The sequence below is a fragment of the Sebastes umbrosus genome, chromosome 23 (assembly GCF_015220745.1).
Source record: "Sebastes umbrosus isolate fSebUmb1 chromosome 23, fSebUmb1.pri, whole genome shotgun sequence".
NCBI classification, from domain to species: domain Eukaryota; kingdom Metazoa; phylum Chordata; class Actinopteri; order Perciformes; family Sebastidae; genus Sebastes; species Sebastes umbrosus.
This window is the reverse complement of record NC_051291.1, coordinates 14867771-14894125: the sequence shown is the minus strand read 5'-3', so window position 1 is coordinate 14894125 and position 26355 is coordinate 14867771. Positions and strand designations below refer to the sequence as shown.

Sequence of the window (26355 nt, the reverse complement as noted above, 5' to 3'; positions counted from 1 at the left end):
AATGTAAGAAGCAGGCGTGTGAAATGTGACTCTACAGGCTATCAGCAAGATTGAAACTCATAACATTTTTCAGAAGGCAGTGGTTGTCTGAGTCCACTGATTCTCCTCTCTCTATCAAAGTTTACCTCTCGAAGTTCACTACTGATTGTATAGAGAGACCTTCTCTAATGAACTAGGAGAAGGCATTTGCTTGTGGCCACTGGCACAGACGGCTTTACAGTCCCCATTCCACTTCAGGAAGGATCGATGTTTATGAGTGTTTGGAGGAGGAGAGGAAAGGAGGTAGAGGGAGTAGGAGAGTGATGCTGTTTATTGGCAAACACGCCTCTGAAGCATAGACTGTATATAAGAAGTGGAAGTAGTCGCCATGATGTCACCCACTGGTTTGGGGACTGCCGTTTTCAAGCCTCGAGTTCGATGTTTTGGCCATCACCATCTTGGTATTTGGCTGTTGCCATTTTGGTTTTTGGCCATCACCATTCTGGTTTTTGGCCGTCGCTATCTTGTTTTTTTGCAACCAGAAGTGACACGAGAGGGTTGAGCTACAACCGAACGCTGAATAAGACATTTTCAGGCGACAAAAATTTAACAATTAGCTGTCATGAACTGAAAACACACTGTGAAAGGGTTAAAGTTATAAGAAGAAAACGCGGACAACGCCGTGGTAGTGACCTGTCAATCACAAGGTAGCCATGCCCTAAAAAGCATACCCTGCTTGACTCTAAATGAGACCATAACGTACTTAATGAACATCATGCTGTATTGAAGAAGACTTGAACAATTGAGACCATAAACTCATGTTTACAATGTTTACTGAGGTAATAAATCAAGTGAGAAGTAGGCTCATTTTCTCATAGACTTCTATACAATCAGACTTCTTTTTGCAACCAGAGGAGTCGCCCCCTGCTGGCTGTTAGAAAGAATGCAAGTTTAAGGCACTTCCACATTGGCTTCACTTTTCAGACTCAGAGGTTACCCCCTGCTTGGAATACACAACAAACTGGGACCTGACACATACAGATCACATTTGTGCACATCCATGCACAAGCAAAAATGTGTATGAAACTGATAATATATCAACAAATATACGCAGACTGTGAGTGGATTCATGGAAGCACAGATACACATAAATATGATAAGCCTGCTGGAGATGGAGTGTGATTTGAATGATCGTGAAGAAAGGAAGAGTGTAGGAGGGAAAAAAAGAAAATGAATAAGTGAGGAAAAGTGAGAAAGAGAAAATGATTTCAGCCCTCCGTAATTATTACCCCTATCGCAGCCAAAAGCAGAGATTGAGATATGTCAAACCAATTATTAATGTGAAGATATTGCAACATTAGCACCACTTCTTCCCCAAATTGACACCGATATCACAGAGTAATGTGAGATATTCTCAACATCCATGCCAAATAAGATGACATTCCTTTTGACAATGCTACTTCTCCAAATATGGTTTCCAATCTGTCTGGCTGTCACGCACGACGGGCGCGTTGACAGCTTAGTTAACCATTTACATAACTGACAGCTGACAGAGCGGCATTAGGGGAGGTAACATATCCATAATGTAGCTGTAACGTTTACGGCACATTGGCTCATTGCAGAAATGCCCCTTCCTTACTTGGTGGGGTTGAAGTGTGGATGGAAACCACACAGGAAAAGGAATTTGCAACATCAGACTAGTGTCATACTGTCAACAAACAAAAACAGTAATAGACAAAATGCCAGGGTTTTGCTGAATGGAACACGTATTCGCAAAATTAGTCAAGTTTTTTCAATCATAGAGAAGTGACTTAAAAGTGGCATTAGCATAATGTTATGTGACTGATTTACAAATACTACTCCTACTAGGCCTTGTCATATATCCAGCTTGTCCTCAGGGCGTTGAGTCTTTGTCACGGCCATAAGCCACACAAAGCACCCCTTAGCGCCGGTATGAAACGCACCAAGCGTTCCATTAACTACAGTGTAAACCCATCCGCGGCAACAGTTAACGCTCCGAGAAAGTGCGCCGGGAGTGTGGTGACGTAGTTCAAAGAGCGAAAAGACACACACCTTAGAGGTGGTTGATGGATCCCTCAAATACAAGGCTTTTAATCCAGGAAACCGCTGTTTGTCCCGTGCGTCGCGTTAAAATCGTGTTTGTTCGTGTCCCGTGTTCACAACTTTCAGTGTCATTTTCAGTCTACAAACGTAGTAGTTTCAATCCCAGTCATCTAGTTCTTTCCTAAACCTAACTATAGTGGTTTTGTTGACTAATCCTAAAGTGACACCGAGGGTAACTATAGTGGTTTTGATGCCGAAAATAAAGGGACGCCAAGGGGCGTGACAAAGTGGCGGTATGTGACAAGTTGGGATGAGAACGTGTTGATTTATCCCACAATAGGATGTTATGATGGGATATGCAGAATACAATTGTTTTATCCATACATTTTGTTTAACTACTTGGGTGTAGAATAAATAATGCATGTGCATAACATAATGTATATATTTATGTTTTCTACTGTACATAGGCCTACACTATGCTTCTTACATACTCCCTTAACTGTGGGTGCTATGTGTTGTAAGTTGTTGTCGCACTTGTGCACATGTAGAAACAGGCTATTTTGTGAACACATCAACAAACATGACTACGTGCATAGTATACATCATTTACTGCATCACTTCTTGCATGTGTTTTCTTGACAAAACTAAAGTTTGGAGAGCTACTCATCGGGGATTCCTCCTGGTGAAAGATCTAGTAGTGTGTGACCCCCTGTCGTCGGTCAGTCATGTTTAGTATTAAAAACCACAGCGACGTCAAAACTTCCAATTACAGGACAGCGAGTAGCGTAGTGTGAACAGTACAGCGATCTGACGACTTTGAAAGTCGTGTAGCATGAACTTGGCTTTACAGGTAATTGTCTGTAAGAGTCCTCTATAGTAGACTCTCACGGAGACATCCAATGTCAGTGGTGAAAGAGCTGATAGAAGGGGAGTGATGAAATAGGGTGGGAGGGGGGGATTTGAGTGAAAACTTTCCTTTCACCTGCCGAGCTAGACGGGCATTAGCATAAGTCGTGCATCTCAGCAGAAGGGAGCGCGAGTTTGATGGACCAAGACAGTTTGGTTGACAGGTGAGGCTTCAGCTTTACTTGAATAGTGGCAGGGCTAACTGCAGGGGGGGGGGATCTGACGCAGAGTCTCCTGGTGGGCTAGAAGAATATATAAGACGGGGCATATAGGATATACAGTTGATGGGATGAATAAGGCGTATGTCTATGAATGAAGACATTTGCCTTTCTAAATGAATAGTCAGTGTTTGTCAAGGACAATGACTGCTATCAGAGACACAACCACACACACACACATACACAGCAGCACTACCCACTCCTGTTGATTTCCTCCCCTGTACTATTGATTGCCTTTCTCCTCTTCCCCTGGTGTTCTCTCTAACAGCTCCTCTCACCGATCTATAGAGTAAATAAAGGCAATGCTGATAGGGAGAGAGAGAGAGAGTGTGTGTTTGTGTGAGTGTGTGAGAGAGAGAGAGAGAGAGAGTGCTCGCAATTGTGTTTGCTCTCAGACCAGTGAGGTGATTTCAAGGTTGATTGGGAACAACAAACTATCTGGAAGAACACTTTGAAGATGAACTGCATGCTATCCTTCCACTCAACACCCTCTCCTTCCAGCCACACAGTAAGTATGGGAGAGCGAGTGTGAATTCGAAGAGTTCCTTGTGTTTTGGCCCTTTTTGTTTTGCTATATGTTATTAAAGATGCATTGTCTAAGCCTTTGGTCTGCAGTGAGTGTACTCGGCAGGGTGCCTGTTTTCACATTTTTACTCTTTGTAGAAATACCTTTAACCTTGGCCAGGCCGGGGGAAAAGCTTTTCCACCAGATAGCATTGAACTGAATATGAACTAAAGTATACTCCATTATGATTTGTGACCCATTTCTCTTCCACAGCACTGCAGAGTGACCCTGTGGGCTTCCGGCATTAAAAAATGCTGTCATTTATTTACGGGCGCTCATTCATTGGTTTTCCCTTTGGCTACATTCTGGGATGTCAGGTTAATCAATTCAAGCCTCGACTGAGCAAGACTCGTGGTCAATCACAGAACCGGAGGCAAAGCGTGAAAGGATTGCGTGCGCTGGTGGTTTATTAAGCATTGCTGTTTTGAAAATACAAATGTTCAGAATGCACTCATCGTACAAATGAATATCGGGGTCTTGGAAGTTGTACAATCCTTGTTGCTTAGCTGTTATTCAACTACTCCCACTTTAAGAGGCTCTCATGTCCATAAAATGAGTACAAATTTGAATGTCTAGCATATCAGCCTACGAGTAGTGAGTAATTAACACAAAAGTGATATATTTTGAGTGATCTTCTTGGTTCAGTGATATTTTATTTGAGTCACTTCTTGGAGCAATATATAAAAAAAATTTTTATCCTGCCAAGATACTCAAGTGGAGGTGAGAAGAGACGAATATTGCTGTCCTCCGAATATCAAATAGTTCAGCTCGCACTCGGTGCGTTGCATTTGTTATGCCTGGAGAGAAGGACTTTGGGTCACATATGTGTGTGTGCCTGTTTGTGTGTATGCGTGTGTCAAACCTACTCACCAAGGACAGACTTAATGCATTGTAAATTCACAGTCACCCTATCTACCTCACAAGAGAGCACTTCCTTTCCTCAAGTTTCTTTATCCTTCAGCACATTTAAAGTCCCCATGAAATGGAAGTTAGAGCTTCTCTGACTGCTGTACTGTGACGTATCTCTCAGTGAAACAGAATATTTGAGTAGTGTATAGTTACAAGAGTAAATTAAATCAAATCATTCTTCATTTTATTGGGCTGCTAAAAAGTGGGCGGGCTTAGAGTTTAGCTCGATACGTAGCTAAGAGCTACAGAGCAGAGGACTGTTGGCTCCACACACACACACCTCCCTCACCTGTTGTTAGATCAGGTAGAGGACGAGGGAGAGATGAAAGGGAAACCAGCTATGTGGTAACGGTACTGCAGCGCCGGCAGTACATGTAGATGAATGGCACCTAGAGCCCCCCCGCTTACCCGCTGGAAAAACTCCACTGGTCGTTTTGTGTCGTCATCCGGCGGACGCTCATTGCATGTACTGCCGCGCTGCAGAGTCGGTTGAAAATCTGTAAAGTCCCCCTTTAAGGAATTAGACCTCAGCCACATTGTTTTGGAAATGAAAACAGCATTTCTGCCACGTGATATCCAAAAACACATCTCTTCCTGTTTCTCTCCATGTTGTTCTGTTAGCTACTTCGATCAAAGAACGTATATTGATTCGATCCACAAACGATTGGCTAGCTAGTCGCCTCAAGTCTCATTTGATCGGATGAATTTTTGTAACCGCCCCCGAGTGCAGGATGAGTCATCAAACACAAGATTAAAACTGGGAAAATGTATTTTTCATTTCATTGGGACTTTAAATTGTAAACTGCAACACTTTTACCAGTATTGTGACCAGTATTCTGAATGTTTGACACTAATAGACGATTGATTGCAGTGATAAAAGTAGAGATTGATGACAAAAGGGAAATCTAAAAATACTTTCTGGACAATGTACTGAAGCTGCTTTCTTTTGTATTTTTGGCCATGTGTCTGTGTGGACCTTGTTCTCGTTGGATGTTTGCAGGATGTACTCTACCAGGCTGTGAGTGAGGCCTGTTTATGGTCTTGCACCACTACTGACTTCCCATGACTGTCATTAAATAAAGGGGGTATAGGGATGGAATGGAGAGACGTATATACACAGTATATCTGAGCCATTTACTTGGGGACCATAAAAGCATCAATTTCAAAGCCCTGTTATCTCAGGATATGTTTTTATTGGTCTCCAGACAGCTAATTATTTTATAATCACCCTCAAGAGACCAAACAAAACTGACCTGTAGGGAAGAAGTGACATGTTTACGCAGAATACGGTATGTGTGTGTGTGTGCGTATATATGTATCTACACATATATTTGCATTTGTGTGTGACTTGCAACAACCAGTGCACATCCAGCATTCATTAGAAATGGAATATAATATTAATGCAATATAATATTATTCTTTACTTCTCATAGAGAAGTAAAGAAACCAGAAGATATTCACATTTAAGAGGCTGGAATTGGATAATTTTGACTTTTTTTTTTCTTAAAAAAATGACTCAAACCGATTAATCAATTATCAAAAAAGGTTAAATAGCCAAAAATGTAATGTAAATATAAGTAAATGGAGCTAACAAACAAATATGGTACGCAGGTGCCAAAGATTAACAGCGGTTAATATAACAGAGACTGACAGAGCAGGTAAACAGGAGTGATTATAGCAGGAGCATAGAGTCCTGTCTGCCCTGTGGCAGAGGAGGCGCTCAGGGGGGCTTCAGTTACATCAAGACCTCACAGGCTGGGGGATAAAGAGCGATGAGGAGGGGGGGACTTTGGGAAAGGTAAACCTGCGGTCGATCGATCACACTGGGTTGTGCATTTTACGTTTGTCTGTCTGTGTGCTAGAAGGGTGAAAGAGACACACTCACAACCTCACACACATATACACAAAACACACCTGTGATCTCCCTTTCTGCCCTTGTGATGGTCAAACACCTCGACACCTGAGATCGATTAAAGCGTAATTTTGGTTATTTTCTCTCTCTCTCTCTCTCTCTCTCTCTCTGGGCACTATTCTCGTTTCGGCGTCTAATTCTCCAGCAAGAAAGGTGTCTGTGTCCTCCGTTGTGTGTATATGTGAGCGAAGAGAGGAGGTGAGCTGAGGTGAGCCGATTCTATCAGTGTGACAGGCCAATCTGTGGCCACCCATTTGCTCTGACTGGGAGGATGTCCAGGGTGGTAATGGGTTTGCACACACACACAGAAACAAGTGCACACACTCAAGATTTGATTTAAATTGCAAACACATTCCAAGTGGCAAATATGTGCACAGTGGCTGCTCACTGATGGCTCTTAATTTGTTGTTTACATTGATCCTGACAAATTATCTTTAAATGAAATGATCTGCTAGAATACACTCTATGGTAGATTAATGTTTGGTTAAGTGTTTAGAGAAGGGGTTCAATACAAGAAATCGTGAAAAATCTGGACTGAAGCATTACGCATTCATGCATGGCTGCATGTGTGACTGCCTCTCTCACCTCTGGTTGGTGACCCATAACCCATCAGAGTGTGTCCTCTGTCTGCTAATGCACTTTCTACCCTGGAGACCTCAAGCACATTCATCCTCCGCTTCTCCCTCCTCCACTCTGCTGCACACAAACTTACTCTTTTTCACCCTTTTCAGTCAATTTATCACATTTCTCGCCCCTCTTTCACAGCTCTTCTCTCTAAGACGTTTGCATCCAGGATGATCAGCCTGATAATCTCTATCTTCTACAAATGCAGTAAAGTATGGAAACACTTTGGGTTTCACACATTGCCAGGAAAGCAGAGTTAGACATTACGGCTAAAGCTGCTTGCTAACTCTGTCATGGACAGGAAACGTTATTGTATTGCGGTTACGTGCGGTCAAGCAGGCCGTCACTCGCATCTCCGTGGTCAAAACGGCCGACACTACAACTGTAGAGCACCCATACGCTGACCCTGATGGAGCTGACCATGGATGTAGAAAGAGAACGGAGCTGACAGGAGAGCTAGAGGCGGACTTTGCTGGTTCACCTGGTTTTCAAAATAAGGTGTTAACAAAGGGAACTGTATATACAAAATACATATATGGAAATAAGATTAATTAATTATATTCACCAGTAGTTTAAAACATTAAATGTACCATATAAATCTAAAAGAAAATACTATTAATTTGTGAGGGAAATGTCTTCATTCTTTGATTTTTGGGTTGCTGGGAAAATAAATAAATAAATAATGCCTGACAATGACTGATATATTTGACTTTAGGACATCTCTGACTACATACTTGCTGAAAATCAAACATTTTTACTGTAGTAATCTAGATATTTTCCATAAGTAAAAGTCCCTTAAAGAGTATGATTCAACTTTTTCCCATGGTCTAGTGTTAAAAAAGCTAACAAAAATCACAATATGGAATCGCAATACTTAAAAACGCAATACATATCGAATCGGCACCCTAGTATGATGATAGTATCAAATCGGGATATAGGTATATCGTCCCAGCCCTAGAATTTACTAGTCTATTCTCTACCTCTCTCAATCTATCCTTCAAACCTTTCTGGGTTTCAGTGAGTATGCTCCCCTTCACACTAACACCGATTCTCTGCCCTCGCCATGTCTCCTCAGTGCCAGCAGGGATGAAGGTGCTAAATGTACTCGGCCTCACACACACACACACACACACACTCATACACACACACTCTACCCAAGGGCTAGCACCAACACAAGAAACCAATTTTCAATTTACAGTGGAGTGGGAAATCTCCCTGCCCCCAGCAACCACTATCTCCAACTCCAATCTTAAGGGAGGAGGGTTTGACAGCAGCTCTGTGAATTGGTGTGTGTGTGTGTGTGTGTCTGTGTGCATGTGTGAGAGAGAGAGAGAGAGAGAGAGAGAGAGAATGACAAGCTTAAAGGTAAAGCAAAATAAATGCAGATCTCATTCAACAGTTTCCAGTTCAGTTACAATAACAGAAGCTATCACTCTCCTCGTGTCAACCCCTGAAGTTTGAAACGGTGCCCATTAGAAGCCTGGCAGTGCCCCACCAGTGTCTGTGCTCTCACCAGGCTCTGGTTTCAGGGCTGGTAAACAATGCCAGTGGGTAGGTTTGGTAATGGATCTAAGGGGGCCGCTGGCACGAGGCCGAGCCCCAGGAAAGCAATCCGAGACTTGGCCTGGGTTGGCTGGAGGAGTCCCTGAATGCTCGAGGGCTGCGAGGGATGGAGTGCTGGGCACGGGCCCAGGCGTCATGGAGGTAGGGGAGGCTAACAACCCAAACACAGCAGCACCCCCCAGACTGTCTGGGTAGTATGTTTGAGGCTCTGTGGATGAATGGGGTAGTGGGAAAATAGCGTTTGTGTGCCTAAAGAATGAAGAAAACCACAGATGTACGGGAGTTTCTATAGGTGTGTGTGTGTGTGTGTGTACATCTATGCCAGCTCTCGTAGTACTCACATGTTGTGCAGGACACACCAGCCACAGTGGGGGTCTCCAGACCCGAGACATTTACCGCAGGTTGAGTACTGACCGCAGGCCTCCACCGGCACCCTCGACAGCTGCAGAGAAACATACAATGAGAGAGTCATTCACAATTTACATTTTTGTATTGATGAACAAAGTGAAGACAAGCTATGTGTGTTTGAGAGAGAGAGAGTAAGAGAAAAAGGATGAACCTATGATGATGAATAAATGGATTAAGGGCATCAAAACACTATTTTCAATTACTTGCCAACTTACAAAACCCTCCTCTGGTTAGACAAGCATAATGAATTTCTATTCCATGTACGGATGCCAGTAATGGCTTACAGGTGACACAAAACCTCAAAAAAAAAGAGTGGATATAAAAGTGTACAGAGAGTATGAATCATGGGATAATCCATTTTTTGTGCTTCCTTAAGCGTCTACTAAAAATAGAGCAGAGTACTTCAGACAACCTCTACAGAATAGACATGAACTTGTTGCAATCAGGGGAGAAAGAAATCAATAAAAAATCATACAAAAAACACAAAAAATCGATAAACGGACGTCAAGTAACGATCTTTTATTATATAAACTATTAACCTCTTAACAATCCGACGGCCGCTATTCTGCCTTTCAGAGGTTGTAGCGAGCTCAGTCTTCAAGCTAGAGTGAAGAGACTGGTATCATATGAAACTAGAAAACCTAACCAATTGATTGGTACCAACCATGTCATGTAGCTTTGTCGGGAAGAACATTAACTAACGCTCCAAAGTTTCAAAATTTTGGCAATGAAAAAGTGGTAATCTTGATAATATCGTATAGTGGGGCCTTTGCTGATACCCACCCCTAGATACTGTATGGTCAAAGTACGTGAACAGTGATAGAAATACATATCTGCATTATTGTTTGCATCCTGAATGACTCAGACTAAACCCACATTATTACCATTAATGTTTAAGATTGCAGTAAATTGTCTATTAGTGATGGCAGAATCCAAATGTTCCTCTATTTTGTAATAACAAAATCTAACCATCTAAAGCCAAATACACATTAACAGCAAAAAAAAAAAAACTAACAAACTAATATGTAAAGTGAGAATATAAAGTATTTGTACAAGCACTAATTTTCATTAAAATGCAACTACTTGACAGCTCCCATCTTTCCCCACTGGCTCCATATGTAGAGCTGGGCCACTTGGGAGAGCAGTCCATCTATTATGATATATAGCCCTGCCAATTCAGACTGGCGTTGACTGGCACTGATTGGCATGGGCCTTGAGTGGCCGGGCGCAAGGGGCAAAGCCGAGGCAGAGCTCAGCCGTCCCCTCCTCTAGTCACCATGGTAACGGCATGGCACTTTTGATTAATGAGCCGTCATTGGCGGATGACCGCTGTCACTCACGCTGCTCACCGATGACAGCCAGGGAAAGAGAGACGACATCATCAACGCGGGACGGGTATTGGGTTATTATGAGGGTAAAGCTGTGTGTGTTTGTTTGTGTTTGTGTGCCTGCACACTAACTGGGATTTCAGTCTCGAAATACAAGTTTTAGATGAAGTATTTTGCCTTTTTCTGTCACATTCCTACTGTAGGTACAGTGATGTTGAACATATGTTTCCTCATAATACTTGAAAAAAAAGGTGTTGAATCAGGATTAACAAATCCAACTTAAACAGAAAGATACTAGATGGTTATATTACCACTATGTAAGAATAATAATACATGTACAGTATACTGTACAGTTAAACAGCCACTGGCCATAGTTCTGCTTAGTAGAACATCAGACAAAGGACAAGCATTTACAAGCTGATTATCGCACATCCATTTATCCCCCTTTGACCATTGAATTGGACAAAAGTAGCTTTGAAAATAACTGTACTTTTGTAGTATAAAGAATTATATATTTATATACATGCAGTACTTTAGGGCAGAGGTCAGAACATGCAATCAACACCTGTGCAGCTTGCTAGGGAAAGACACTATGGTGGTGATGATGGGCACTGATCATAGACTGTATAGAAGAAGTGGACGTAATCACTGTGACGCCACCCATTGGTTTGTGGACTGCTGTTTTGAAGCCTTCAGTTCTGCATTTTGGCCGTCGCCATCTTGTTTTTTTGCAACCAGAGTGACACAAGAGGGTGGAGCTAAGTACAACCGAACGCTGAATAAGACATTTTTAGGTGACCAAAAATTCATTTCATGAACTGAAAACACACTGTCAAAGGGTTAAAGTTGTAAGACAAAAACAACAGACAACGCCGTGGTAACGACCTGTCAATCACAATGTAGCCATGCCCTAAAGCATTCCCTGCTTTATGGTCTATTTGACTCTAAATGGGAGGCATAATTTACTAAACGAACATCATGCTGTATTGAAGAAGACTTGAAACTTGCGATTGAGACCATAAACTCATGTTTACAATGTTTACTGAGGTAATACATCAAGTGAGAAGTAGGCTCATTTTCTCATAGACTTCTATACAATCAGACTTCTTTTTGCAACCAGAGGAGTCACCCCCTGCTGGATATTAGAAAGAATGCAGATGTAACGCACTTCCGCATTGGCTTCACTTCTCAGACCCGGAGGTTGGCACTGATGTCATCTAGATAATTTTCAAATCACAGTGCACCACCTCCACTAGGTGCTGAGGACAAATTCTTCTGGATCTTCATACCTCCTCCGGATATAAGCGATGCAATTATACACCTCTTCGCAGCACATTTTACTGACTAAATTCCATATTTGAGGGTATGAAAAGGACCATAATTAAACCATCCAATGTAGGGCATGACTGAATGCAGCAAGAGATCAGAAAAATGCGTAGTGGAATCTCTTCAGCGCACACAGCCCGCCACCGACGGCAGTTCTCTCTGTTGGACTATCACACTGCACATCTCTGCCTGACAGCCTCTCTCTCTCTCTCTCTCTCTCTCTCTCTCTCTCTCTCTCAAATAAAAACACACACTCAATACTACAATTGTGCACACGCTTGCGATGGAAGTCATATTTCAACATGTGTGCACACAGATGCATGTGAACCACAAAGACTATACTATCACTGAAGTCAGACACTGACGCGACGCACCACTACATCATTCTCTCTCGCTCTCTACATTTATGTCTCTTCTCTGTATCTCTACTATAAATAGTATACTCAGGCAGACATGTGCACACACACACACACACACACACACACACACACACACACACATTCACACACAGCTGAATGAATTCAGAGGGGGCGTATCTCCTTGTCAAAGTCAAGAGGAATCCTGCATGCTAGTACAGATTAAAAACAATGTGTGTTAAGCGCGTGTGTGTGCTTTGGGGGAAGAAAGAAAAAGAAATGTCTGGTATGTTTTGCCCTCCCTACTGTGTAGAGGCGTATTTGCATTAGGTAGATAAAGGGAATGAGTTTGAGATGGAATCGGAGAGATAGTGTGTGTGTGCGTGTGTGTGCATCGAACTCAACACTGATCCTCGTTGCATCTCGCGTGGTAGATTCCCTTCCTGTCACTCTCCGCCAAGCCTCCTCCTAAGATCAGCCCACTGCCGGCTAAATAACCCTGTAGTCGCTGAGGAGAGAGGCCATTGTGTTAGCCTATAGATGGGATTTCAGCTGCCAAAGCCTTATCATGAGAGTGTATGAAACAACAATCTCACAGTGTGTGTTTCGCGTTTATGTAATCTACGTCGCCATGTCACCGCATCGAGTGGTTTGTCACCTCGTGATCTGCCATAAAAGCTAAGCACCCACACAGAACTGTAGCAAACAATGCCGCCATATCTGAACGCTTTATAATTTAACACTTCATCGGTGGCAGATACGCCAACACACACAACCACACACACACCGCCCACAAAAACACACGGATTTAGACTTTTGTAGAATGTAAGAGGGGACCTCCTGATGCCTATCGAGGCCTCAGATGCCTGCATCTGGGGGGGAAATGGTTTTCTCAACAGATAAAACACACACACACACACACACACACACACACACACACACACAAAGACAAACAGAGAGCCCGGCAGAAGCGATGGGTGCCAATGTGAATCCTCCGTTCCAGAGCGCGGATCCTGATATCATTCATTCTCCCTCTGTCTGTCTGTCTTTCTCTGTCACTCAGACGCTCTGAGGTGTGTTAGATCATACATTCATCATCTCTCCAAAGCCTCTATCTGGCGCACACACACACACACACACACACACACACACACACTCAAACAGGCAACACTTTTGTCCCCTCTTTTATCAAAAAAAATGAGGGATTTGGTGGCTAAACGACCCAATGCGCCCCTTGTCTCTCTCATCTCGATATCACATTCATTTCATGCAATCTTCTTCGCGGGCTTTGCCCAGAGAGGCAAACCATTACGGCTCACTGTCTCCTCACTATGGCTGGGCTATCATATCAGCGGGGATAAATACAAAGGACGGGGTGCGTGGCATTTATAATTCCCTCCTGTTTCAGGTGAGCAAATGACAGCCATTACACCCTGCACTCTCCCTCCTTTTCACAATAGGGAGAGATGGAAGCCGCTGAATATAATCGCGCTTTAAAAAAAAAAAAAAAAAAAGAGGCCAAGATCACAGAAGTACTTGATGCCTTAATGTGTGGGGAGAGAGATGAAGACGTACTTGATCATTTACTGTGGGGGCATAATGGCCTCAAATTAAATATATATATATATATAATGTACAGCGAGCCGGTCATTGTTGTGAAATAAACCCAGACAAGAACATTTACTCAAGTACTGTACTCAAGTACAATTTTGAGGTACTTTCCATTTTCTGCTATTTAATACTCCACCACATCTCTGAAGTAAATATTACAATATATACACTTATACAATAATACATTTATTTGATGACTTTAGTTTAGCTTTCTAGATTCAATTATACAAAATATAATCAACTGCTAAATTATGATATCCTTATATCAATATGACTTTATTGATCATTTGGGGGGGAAATCACAAGCTACCCAGCAGCATATAAAGTATAGGGCTGTCAAAGTTAAATCGATTATAAATTTGTTTTAACAGCACTAATTTCTTTAACGCATTAACGCAACTTGTGATTTTTAGGTTGTAGCGGGCTCAGTTTTAAAGCTAGAGTGAAGATACTGGTATAATATCAAACTAGAAAAACCTAAAGAATCCAATGGTACCAACCATGTCATACTATCATGTCGACAACGAGGTTAAATAATGCTCCGCTTTGCGCCGGGGTCCTCGAAGGGGTTTATTTCACAACAATGACCCGTTAGCTGTACATTATCCCACTTATTACACGGCTACGTACTTAAGAAAACAATAATTTGACACAAAAATGGTCCTCTGGAGTCCGACATCAGAACGGCTCCCAAAACAACGGTCTGTTATACAAAGCAACGGTCTGTTATGCATAGCAACGGTCTGTTATACATAGCGACACTCTGTTATGTATAGCGACAGTCTGTTATACATAGCAACGGTCTATTATACATAGCAACGATCTGTTATGCATAGCAACGGTCTGTTATGCATAGCAGTGGTCTGTTATACACACCAACGGTCTGCTATAAAGAAATAACAGACCGTAGAACGCCGTGATTGACCAATTAGAATCGAGTATTCAACAAAGCCGTGTAATAAGTGAGTGTATTGTATCTGTGGAAGATGGGTGTCAAAGGGAGAGAGGAGGAAGAGGCTTATTCATCATTACACTGAGGAGATGATAAAGTTAGACTTTGTTTTTCTTTCCTCTCTCCTTCTTTTCTCTCCCCTCCTCCTTACATAACGCCAGCGGCCTTTGAGTCGACCTGCAGTGGGAAAGTGATCATTTAATAAATCTGCAGAGACTTTTATTATTAACTAATTCCTCTGCTTCATCTCTATTCCTCTCTTTATCCTACTCTTTTCCTGCCCCCTCCTCTTGTAATTAAACAGGGATTCCACCTGCAGCCAAACTCCAGCACTCTGAATGAACAGAGAGAGAGGAATTAAAGTGATAGCCCGATCCTTCCTTACAGCCTGTAGGGCACACTGAACTTCTCTTATCTTTTTCTCTTCTCCCCCTCAGGCTAGCTTCGTCTTTTTCTCCTTCCCTGGTGTGACTTTGTTCATTAGTTGGGCACAATGCTGGCGGTGCATCATTACTATTGGCCTATTGGTAGCAGAAACTAATAAAAGATTTGGTTAAATGGGTGTAATGTCATGTTATTTGGTCATTTTTAATAACGCGTTGTAAGTTAGCAATGTTGTGTGCATGCAATGGTGGAAAGTACATTTACTCAAGTACTGTACTTAAGTACGATTTTGAGGTTCTTTACTTGAGTAGTTCCATTTTCAAAGGGATCCCTTGACCTCTGACCTCAAGACATGGGAATGAAAATGGGTTCTATGGGTATCCACGAGTCTCCCCTTTACAGACATGCCTACTTTATGATAATCACATGCAGTCTGGGCAAGTCATAGTCAAGTCAGCACACTGACACACTGACAGCTGTTGTTGCCTGTTGGGCTGCAGTTTGCCATGTTATAATTTGAGCATATTTTTTACGCTAAATGCAGTACCTGTGAGGGTTTCTGGACAATATCTGTCATTGTTTTGTGTTGTTAATTGACTTCCAATAATAAATATATACATACATTTGCATAAAGCAAGCATATTTGCCCACTCCCATGTGGATAAGAGTATTAAATACTTGACAAATCTCCCTTTAAGGTACATTTTGAACAGATAAAGAATTTGCAATTAATAATGATTAACTATTTTAATCGATTGACAGCCCTAGAAGTAAGATTTATAAAATCTATATAAATTAAAATGAGCTCCAACTTTACCAGCCGTAACATTAAAGTGATGAACACATTAATCTATGAGTTATTATTATCCAATAATATAACATATGATTCGGAAATGAGCAATTCTGCATAATGAGTACTTTTACTTTTGGTACTTTAAGTATATTTTGATGCTAGTACTTTTATACTTTAACTTAAGTAAGATTTTGAATGCAGGACTTTTACTTATGACAGAGTATTTCTACATTGTGGCATTAGTACTTTCACTTAAGTAGAATATCAGAGCACTTCTTCCACCACTGCGTGCATGTGTCAAAGATAAATTGCCGCTTAAGACAGCGTCTCCAGTTAAATATCGTCAAGTTATGCAGATGACTGCGAGTGAATCAGCGAAAATCATTAAACGTGATAAAGGGAAATCATCTATCAGCAACGGGGAAAGAGAGAGACTCAATTTCTGGTCTGTCTCTTATTCTCTTCTCTATCATTCTGTCGTTCATTCATTTACTTCTCTCTCTCTCTCGCTCTCTCTCTCTCTCTCTCTCTTTCCTGTCCTCTTATGTCCCACCTCTCTCCTCTCCAGCTGGAATGGAGGACAGATTGACGTGGGAGTCAAATGAAGCGAGGGACACATCAACGACCCGCTGCCTCGTCACAGCTGACGCACCGCTCAATCCGTCAGCCGCCGACCAACGGTGTTATATCATAAACTCGGTTAACAGAGCGGGCCAGTGGCTGCAAGTGCAATATTGTTTTCATTCGAGGTTCTCGGAGGTCAAATGAGAAAGCCATCCATTGCGCTTGTCAGGATTGTCAGCGCATGACAAACGACTCGGATGCAATCAATCATTCTCACTTATCTTTCCGTTCCAAACAGGGTAAGCCCCCCCCCCCAACTGTACACAAAAAAGCAGTTAAACAAGCTTGAGGCAGTTTACTAATAACAGTTTACAGATTAGAATATCCTGCGTGAGGCATGCTCTGCTTTATTTTTACCATCTGTCATCTTTGGTATGTCTACCAAAACAAAAAAGCTGCAGCATACGATGAATTCATACAAGCACAACTTGCCCTAATCATGCTAATGTTGTCCCATTACTGTCAGTCAGTGCTAGAAGCATGCTGAAGACATGATGGATGTCGAAGTAAAGTGCATTTTAAGTTCGGGGTTAGGTCTGACCCTTCAGCGCACAAACATGATTTGCATTTAGTCTGTTATTCTCCCATTGGCAGGTGCAAGACACACACACACACACACACACACACACACACACACACACTGGCTAATTTTGCACATGCTGCCTCATCTTGCCCTGGGGCATAGCCTGGGTAAAAATAAGGCCTGTGTCATGCAGACACAGTGCACAGTTTGGACTGTTTTCAGCAGCCAGAAGAAGCTGATGATGACTCACATGAGTGACAAATTTTTATAAAGTATCTGTCTGTTTTACAGCATAATGGGGCTTATAGATTCACAGCTATCTGCAGCGGAGAAAGAGAGAACATAAGATTCAGAAAATATTCTGAGAAAACAGCAGGAGAGGAGACGAAGGTAGAAGGGAGTTCTCTCCAACCTCGTCTGCCCCACTTCGTTGACATTTTTCCGAAGTGTGTCAGGCAGCGACGAGTGCAACACATCAGCTCTGTTCACTTCGCCTTGTTAGACCACAGCAGCCTGCAGCTAAACTGGGACACACAGCATAACAAGCACATCTAAACACCTTCATAACTCGCAGCCACGCACTGGAAGGGGTGAGGAAGTCACACTGTAAGGGGATGTGGTATAAAAAGTTCCCCCCGCTGATAGGAATTAAAGGATGTCGGTATTAAAACATCTTTTGATGAGATGCAAAGACGCGATACTTCCACAAATGAGCTTGTCGGATTTTCCTCCAGGGGGGTTCAAAACAGAAAAAAAGAGCATTTGACTTTGAACGATCTCTCCCCACTATAGTACACACTTTCAATAATTCACACTTACAGATCTGCATTTGCTACGCTGAATATAAATAATTTAGCACCGTGAGTGCGGCAGTCGCAGCACTTTCGAGCAACAGTTTATACGCTGAATGTAAAAACCTTGGTATATGTTGGAAAAAACAAAACATACTGGATAAAATCTAACCGCTGACTGACTGAGTTCCCATGTTTGCTAGGTTGCTGGAGGGTATAGTGGTATGATTATGGGAACGTTGGAGGATGGATTGAATGACTAAGACGCAACAAAAACAACTTGAACTGCTCCCAAATGCCCTGGAACTCATGTCAAGTCAGAGCACTGCCAGCCGCTGAGTAATGTACTCTGCTTGCAAAATCACATTCATTCAAATGACTTTCTCATGATCGGGTCCAAACAGAAGTTGCTTATTTTCCATTTAACTGCACGGACAGATGTGTAAAAGGTGTGGCATTAAAGATTGCAACATGCACTATAGAAACAGTTAGTAATGTTATTTTATGGTTGTCTGCATTTCAGTGCAAAGAAGGCCACAAATCCATTAATGGTAAACCTGTAGGATTAATGTAACTTGATACAATGTATCTGGTTCATTTGGAGATTTCTTTTGTTTACTTTTTCCTCAAAAGAGTTAAAGGGCTAGTGTGAAACATTTCGGGGGATCTATTAGCAATATAATATTCGTAACTATGATTTCATTAGTGTATAATCACCTGAAACTAAGAATCATTGTGTTTTCGTTAGTTTAGAATGAGCCCTTCATATCTACATAGGGAGCGGGTCTTCTTCACGGAGTCCGCTATGTTGCTCCGCCATGTTGCTACAGTAGCCCAGAACGGACAAACCAAACACTGGATCTAGAGAAAGCCTTTTAAGGTTTTTGCATTACCTGAAGGCCACCGTAGTTCTCTGACAGGCTTGTGAAGCTGCGGTAACGTGAGCCGCAGAGTGCAAAAAACGCGGTACCGCCAGTCGTCGTCTGACATCCGTTGCTCCTAAAGTAGTGTTATTATGGTAAGGATGGCCTCTGAGCGAGGCGAACGGCGTTACCATGGTTTTGCACTCGGCGACTCTCGTTACCGCAGTCTTGGAAAGGGAGGAGTGAGCGGAGGGGTATTCAGTCGGTTGCAATCTGCAGCCGCGTCGCTAGATGCCGCCAAATCCTACAAACTGTACCTTTAAGTAACAGATGAAATAATGATGCATTATTGTGGCATCTTAATCTTGGTTACACAATAGTGATACAAATTGAAAGATAACTGCATCTTGTGTTTTTTAATCTTTAATCAATAAATTAAGGTCTTTTTTATACTGATGTTTGCTATTATGGAATGGAAATATTAATTTGTTAAAGAAGAAAAAGGTATACTTTATTAATCCCGCAAAGGGAATTTTTTTTTTTTTCACTCAATAAATACACAAACAGGACCTAGGAGTTGGGGGTTCTGTGCCTTGCTCAAGTGCACACCGACAGTACCAACAATCCATACTGGAGATTTGAATTGGTGACTTGAACCAGTGACTTCAACCGCCGACCCTCCGGTTCCCAAGTCCCCACAGACAAGGATGAACCTGGACACTAAACCGGTACCATAAGCAAGTCATATTCACCTCATGCAGTAACCTTTGAGCTCACTTCCCATTCCACTGTTGACTTCAATAACTGTTCATCACTTCAGGGGATGTTTTTTTTTTCTTCTTCTATACAATAGGTTTATAGCTCCTATTAAAAAAGAACACTTTGTTAGTGTGTGATTTGTGCTCTTAATTTACATACTGAACTAACGGTGCAATGATCCCCCGACCTCCACCGACACCGCCTCATTCAGTCTACCCAGATGTCCTCATTGTGGCTGACAGATGAACCAGTGTTAACAGGATAGTAACATGGTAGTGAGGAACAGCAGCAGCTCATATTAACAGTGGGACTGACCTGCCCCTGTCACTCAAACACCAACCCGAACATCCATAATCACGGCCCGTTCTATAATCTGACTGTCCTCTTTATACCGGAACATCTATTTAACCCACTAATAAGATGACTCGTGTGTGTGTGTGTGAGTGTGTGTGAGTGAGAGTGAGATCCAATTAGAGGACAGCCAATCACTGGATTAATGAGAGAGTAGGGATGACAGATTACTCGGCTATAAGGATTGGCGAAAAAATGGAGGATTGGGGGGATGGCGTGTGGTAGAAATGACAAAGGGGAGCGAGAGAGGGTTAGAAATGGAATAAAGATGGAGAGAAAGGAGGAACAAGGAACACAAAAGGCTGAATCCTCATTCGCTTTACAAATCCCCTTAGAAAATGAATAGGGGTTGTAGGAGCAAAAATCTATAATCCTCAAAGAAAAACAAATCTAACAAAGAGGACAGTCGCAAGAAAGAAAAAAGAGATTGCGAGGATGGAGGAGAAATTAAATGAAAGATGAGGAAAAAAAATACAACAAGAGCATTTTATGCAGTACAGGCTGCTGCATGGGTATGTGCAGCTTTCTTCTCTAATGAGTGTATAATGTGACAAAGACAAGCAGGCTACAGTGTGACTCTCAGCATGAAGCTCCTGCCTGAAGCTGGCTTTATACTTCTCTATCAAGGTGTTCCTGTCGCCACATTGTAATTTATGTATAGTTCATTATCGTCGCGCTAACATAACACAAGATTGATGTGTCATACATTATCAGACGTTAAGTCCTTATAGACCAAAAGTAATCACGTTCTTATATTTGGAGATGGGAATTGACGATACTAAAGTTTGCACTTAAAAAAGAAAAGGCTGCTAACTAGATCACGAAATACAAATTTGTCTACTGATAAAGACAAAAATGACTGAGCCGTGAGATCATTATATAGCCAAAGTAATCATGTTTACTTTCTTTAATTCACTTCGTGATAGAGAGCGATGATTGCAGCGAGGACGAGGTTTGCATTTGTTTGGCGTTAATGAAAAGGAGAAGATTGCGAAGCCTTTTTCTCAGATTGTTTTCACTATCAACTGCTGGGATCAGAAATATGAGCAACTCAAGTCCATCGATCAGTTATTATGGTCTCCACATGTAGTCCATATACACCTCGAATGTGTAGTTCAACTTCACCTCCAGCAGAGCCTCAAAAGCCTGCAGCCGCTGTATGCAGTAGGAATTATTTGAAGTATGAAACGCAGCATATTCTCACTCCCAGCTGGTCAAATAGCGCCGCTTGGTCGGTGTCTTTCGGCATCGGACACCGACCTCTGGCATTATTTCTTAACGGACCAAGGACAGCGTGTCAATATACGCTCATTACATAGTGTCATTTCAAAGTAAACTTCCGTTGTTGTCCCAGGAGAGGGTAGTCCTCTTATTAATACTACATCACTTGCTCTGACCGTCAAATAACGCCACAGGTGAGTTTACATTGGAGTTACTTGAAAGCCCAGTGTTGTGTCAAATAATGTTTCCCCCGTCGATATGTGTTTTCCCCCCTCCTAAACCTGAACCAACACTTATCCCTAACCCCCGAGGGGGACACTATCATTTCAACAGGAGGGAAACTTTTCGACGAGGGAACAGACTTCAACAGACTTCAACACGACACCGGTACGCCGCGTACAGGTGCTTAAGGGTGCCGCCGTGCGTCGGTATCCAACAAGCAGCGGTATTTGACAACTTGGGAGTGAGAACGGGTTGTGAAAACATACAAAAGCACCTATCGGCAAACAAGAAACGCACAATGCAGCACACATTTCTTATTCTCAATCTTACTGACTACATTATCCTTACTTAATGTCCTTCCTCTGTCCCTCTCCTCACCCTCTCTCCTCCAACATCACAGTGTGATCCTCACCGTCCTGTACTGGACTCACACCAGATCCAGAGGAGGTCTGTCTCTTGGTCCGCAGCAGCAGGGGAGGAGCTGTATCGACTAACTCTGTTCTCAGCCTCCTGTTGTGGACCCCCCCTCACCTCCACATCTCCTCTCTTTCTATCATGTGTTTCCTCTTTCTGTATTTCCCTCTTGTTCCATCTATCACACTCTCACTCTCTCTGAGTGTCTGAGTCCCAGGCCCCGGGAACAGCAGGTGGCCTTCTGCTATCGACCAGCTCAGGCTGCTTTAATAGCGTTTGCCACCGCTGGGAGTTTAGAATGTGCGTATGTGTTTGTGCAAGCTGTTATTCTAAACCGCCGCACTGATCCAGCAGGCGGTACGGTTATTCAAAACTCCTGCATGTACGGGTGACCACGACGTGACCTTTGGACTCGGCTGACACAAGAAATCCATCTATCTATTCATCTATTGTAACTCTTAAAGTTATCTGTATCAGCAACGATAGCAAATGAAAGCCTGGTATGTTGGGAACATTTGCTATGTGGGTGATTTATTTGTTGATTACAAGTGTAAAAAATTCCCAGCACATTCTGTGACCCTCTTTGACATTTAATAAAGCTTGTTTTGACTCACGGCAACAGCATGACAGCGAGCGATTCTGCTCACAGTTTTACGGGGGAAGCCATCAAGAATCAACTTGCTGCAGAGAGAAAGCTGTGAGAACAAACCTGTTACGCCCAAAATATTGTTGTTCTCCACATTTGAGACGGAGCAATTTGCACTCATCTCCTGAGTGATTGCAGACACTTGGAAACAGCGCTGTGTTTAACGGTAAATCAGGACGGGCACTGCTGGTAATAAAGCGGTGCTTTTCAGCTGTCTGACTGCATGAAGAATCGCAGTTAAGGTGGAACTGATAAACTCTACTGACTCAAGAAAACAGAGAGGTGTTGCAATGAAAAATATCAGGATCGATCACATTAATTAGGGAATTGATTAGGCATCAAATATGGGTAACGTCTAGGGCTGTCCCGAATACCATTTTTGGGGCTTTGAAGCTTCGGTGAGAAATATTTGAAGGTATTCAAAGCTTTGCGGCGTGGCGTGGCGTGGCGTGGCGTGGCGTGGCGTGGCGTGGCGTGGCGTGGCGTGGCGTACATGTTCTTCTGTCTGACTGTCTCCATCTCCCCCGTTTCAGTGCCCGGGACAGTACCAAACAGCAATATCCATCTAAGAATAACTAATAATTCATGTTTAATATGAATAATGAATAATGTTATGGGATTATTCCTTATTTCATGGGCTATTTTGGGATTTATACATTATTATTACATACTTATATATATAAAAAAATAAAAAACGAAGTGTTTGAATAGTGATTTGGAAGTTGAATACCATGGCAACGGTCGCAGCTTTGAAGCTTCGAAGCACTCGGGTCAGCCCTCGTACCTTCAATATCATATAAACATTTTGATCCGTAAACAAACATCAAAATTATAAAGCGTCTGAATGAATTGGTGGAATAATCAGTTGCATTCATTCACTCATATTTTGTTCTAGAAACCCTTCAGCGTTAAAGTTGTTGTGTTCATTAAGTGCTTTCTTTATTTGTGTGTACGGCAATATTCCCAGATGTTCCCTCTTAAACAGTTAGTGGAGGTCAGCGCTCTAACTAGGCTAATAGACTTATTACTAAAAAGGCCTCACACACAAACACACACACACAGGACCACTATCGGCCAACAAAACTCACACGGTTGCTTTTTTTCAATATAAGCTAATTGGCATGCAAATTAAAAATGCTAAATTTGTAACATGATGTTGGGCGATAATAGCGAGACAAAAAAGGGATCCAACATAATGGGAAGAAATGGATATTAAGTATTCCTAATAATTAATTTGTTATTCTGTAATATCTTCCCGTAAGCCCAATTACATGCACTATAATCCAAAAGAGAAACACATTGCTGGTTAACAGATTAAGACAAAAGAGGGATTGGATGCAATTGGATGCCATGACAAAATAGCATCTTAAGTGTCCTTATTCTGATAACTTGTGTCTCTCCTTCCCTTCCTTCCTTTCCTACTCTCTCTACAGATGGACCGACCTCAGGAGAGGCGATGAGAGCTGCATTTGAAAGGGCACCTTCCTCTCGCGGTCTGTGTGATATTTAAAGTGTTATCGGTATAATCTGGGCTCTTGAAATGTGCTCGCATTCACGCACAGACAAATTGCACTACACATTTAGCAAATACTGACACTTTCACGGTGCCAGAGAGGTCTATAATCCGCTGGAAGCTGCAGACAATATACAGGGGCAGCTAGGCTATCGCTGCCAACAAAACAGCAGTGGCCTTCTGTGATTACGGGTGGCAGCAGATAAAAAGGAGGGAGAGGGGGGAGTGGGGGGTGATATGCATATTATCTGAACTCAGAGCTTTTGCAATATTATTTCCAACAGTCACATTAATACAGTAATGACCAATAAATGGGGCTACACTGATCTAAAAAAGAGAGAGCTTCACCATGGATTCTTAAAATCGTAGCGTGATTGGGCTTTTAATGATTTGATTACTAGAAAGTGGGCTACCGCTGGTTCTGAAAAGTGAAGCCAATGTGGAAGTGCCCTAGAAGTCTATGAGAAAATGAGCCTACTCCTCACTTGATTTATTACCTCAGTAAACATTGTAAACATGAGTTTATGGTCTCAATCGCTAGTTTCAAGTCTTCTTCAATACAGCATGATGTTCATTTAGTAAATTATGGTCCCATTTAGAGTCAAATAGACCATAAAGCAGGGTATGCTTTAGGGCCTAAAAATGTCTTATTCTCGTGTCACTTCTGGTTGCAAGAAACCAAGATGGCGACGGACAAAATGCCAAACTGGAGGCTTCAAAATGGCAGTCCACAAACCAATGGATGTCATGGTGACTACATCCACTTCTTATACACAGTCTATGTTATTAGCCCTTTGACAGTGCTTGATGAAAAGATAATGCTTGTGCTGAATGTTAAGAAGTCTGTGTGTTTACTGTTCAACTACTTCTCCAGCTCCCAGTTCTACTAAATCCGACTTTTCTATTTTATGTTGTTTTACATTAAAAAGAAAATCCTACTTATGTGTGTCTTTTTACGTGGCACACTTTGAATTGCCTTGTTGTTGAAAGGTGGCTATACAAATAAACTTGTATGTATAAAAATCTAAGATAAGTAAATGCTCTTAGCTGTGTGTCTTTTTGTGTGCAAATATAAAGAGAAAACCCAACACAGTGAGTCAGGCCTGTGTGTGTGCACATTTATGTGAGCACAGCATGCGTGTTATGGACTTTCCATGGTGCTATTTTAGCGAGCTTTTGCCTCTGATAGAGGTGTTCACAGTCTCACTGTGTCTGTGTCCATTACACAGAGTGCTGCTATTTCGCTCCACATTCCATGTCATCAAAGGTACTAAGAGATAGTGTGTGAATCTGTATGTGCACATACACACACACACAAGTGGACTGAGACCACTCTCCTCTCTCCCTATAATTCAACACATTTATTCACTCCAACTCTCCCCTCACAGTCTGTTTCTATAAAAAGACCTGGTCCTAGCACCCAACAGTCTATCTCTAATCCCTTTCTCTCCTGCAGCCAGGCTGTAATGAAATCCTCCACGCTACACCAAAGGTTATTGTACCCTGTGACATAAGAAAATGATAAATGCCAGTGGTTATGATATTGACTCAGCAGGGGGGTGCTTTTGATGTGTGTGCTTGTGTGTAAGTGTGTGTGTCTGACCTGGGTCTCAGACATGGCATAGAGGTAGTGGTGGTCAGAAGAGAAGGCCATGTCTCGGAGGATGGGTCCGTTCTCCACCGCCTGTACCGTCTCATACTGCAGAGCACGAGAGGAGCCGTCTACCCGGATCTGCGAACACACAGAAGCACATTAAGAATTAATATATTTCATACATGCATAATACTTCTAATCACTGTAGCGCTCACATCGCTTCACATGTATTACAATAATAACAATATTAAAGAGGACCTATTATGCTTATTTCGATTTATTTTTCTCATACCGGCTGTGCTGCAGCACCTCTTTTCACCCTTTACTCTAAGCAAGTATTATGCAAATGTGTTACTTGGTGACATCACCACGTTACAGAAGGAAAAAGCAGGACAAGACGTTTCAGGCAGTTCAGGAGCAGTGTTTCTTCGGGGAGAGTAACTCCCTTTGGCGTGGACTTTGGGCTTTGCAGACCTTTTACATGCACAAAATATATAAATATAAAATTAAAGGAAAGGGGATAAGCACAAAAGCATAATAGGTCCCCTTTAAAAAAAAACAACATACAAAACCTTATATGAAGTTTATTATTAAAAACTGTTAATGAGATTTATTGAATTAGTGCCAACCGTATAGGAGGTTTTAATTCTTCAAACAGCAAAGGCATTATTTAAACTTTACTGATTCAAGAAAAGACAGCTGAAAAACGCAAAACAACTATATCTTGGTTTTAGAAGCAGCTATAATACTTAAAGGTGCAGTGTGAAGGATCTGGCGTCATCTAGTGGTGAGGTTGCAGATTGCAACCAACTGAAAGGACTGTAGGAGAACTACGGTGGCTGGCACAATAACGCAAATGGCTCTATCTAGAGCCAGTGTTTGGTTTGTCCGTTCTGGGCTACTGTAGAAACATGGCTGCCGGCTCCGTGAGGATGT

At 42.2% G+C, this 26355-nt stretch overlaps 1 protein-coding gene across 2 annotated transcripts in view; it reads right to left on the bottom strand.

The window, feature by feature from the left end:
• The window catches only part of plxna4 (plexin A4), a 288054-nt gene that overhangs the window by 93912 nt on the left and 167787 nt on the right, over positions 1 to 26355 (bottom strand). For both annotated transcript variants that reach the window (XM_037759850.1, XM_037759849.1), the window contains exons 4-5: positions 25429 to 25557; positions 9082 to 9182 (exon numbers count right to left, since the gene is read on the bottom strand). In XM_037759850.1, the coding sequence (XP_037615778.1) occupies positions 9082 to 9182; positions 25429 to 25557 (230 nt within the window). The remainder of the gene's footprint in view (positions 1 to 9081; positions 9183 to 25428; positions 25558 to 26355) is intronic.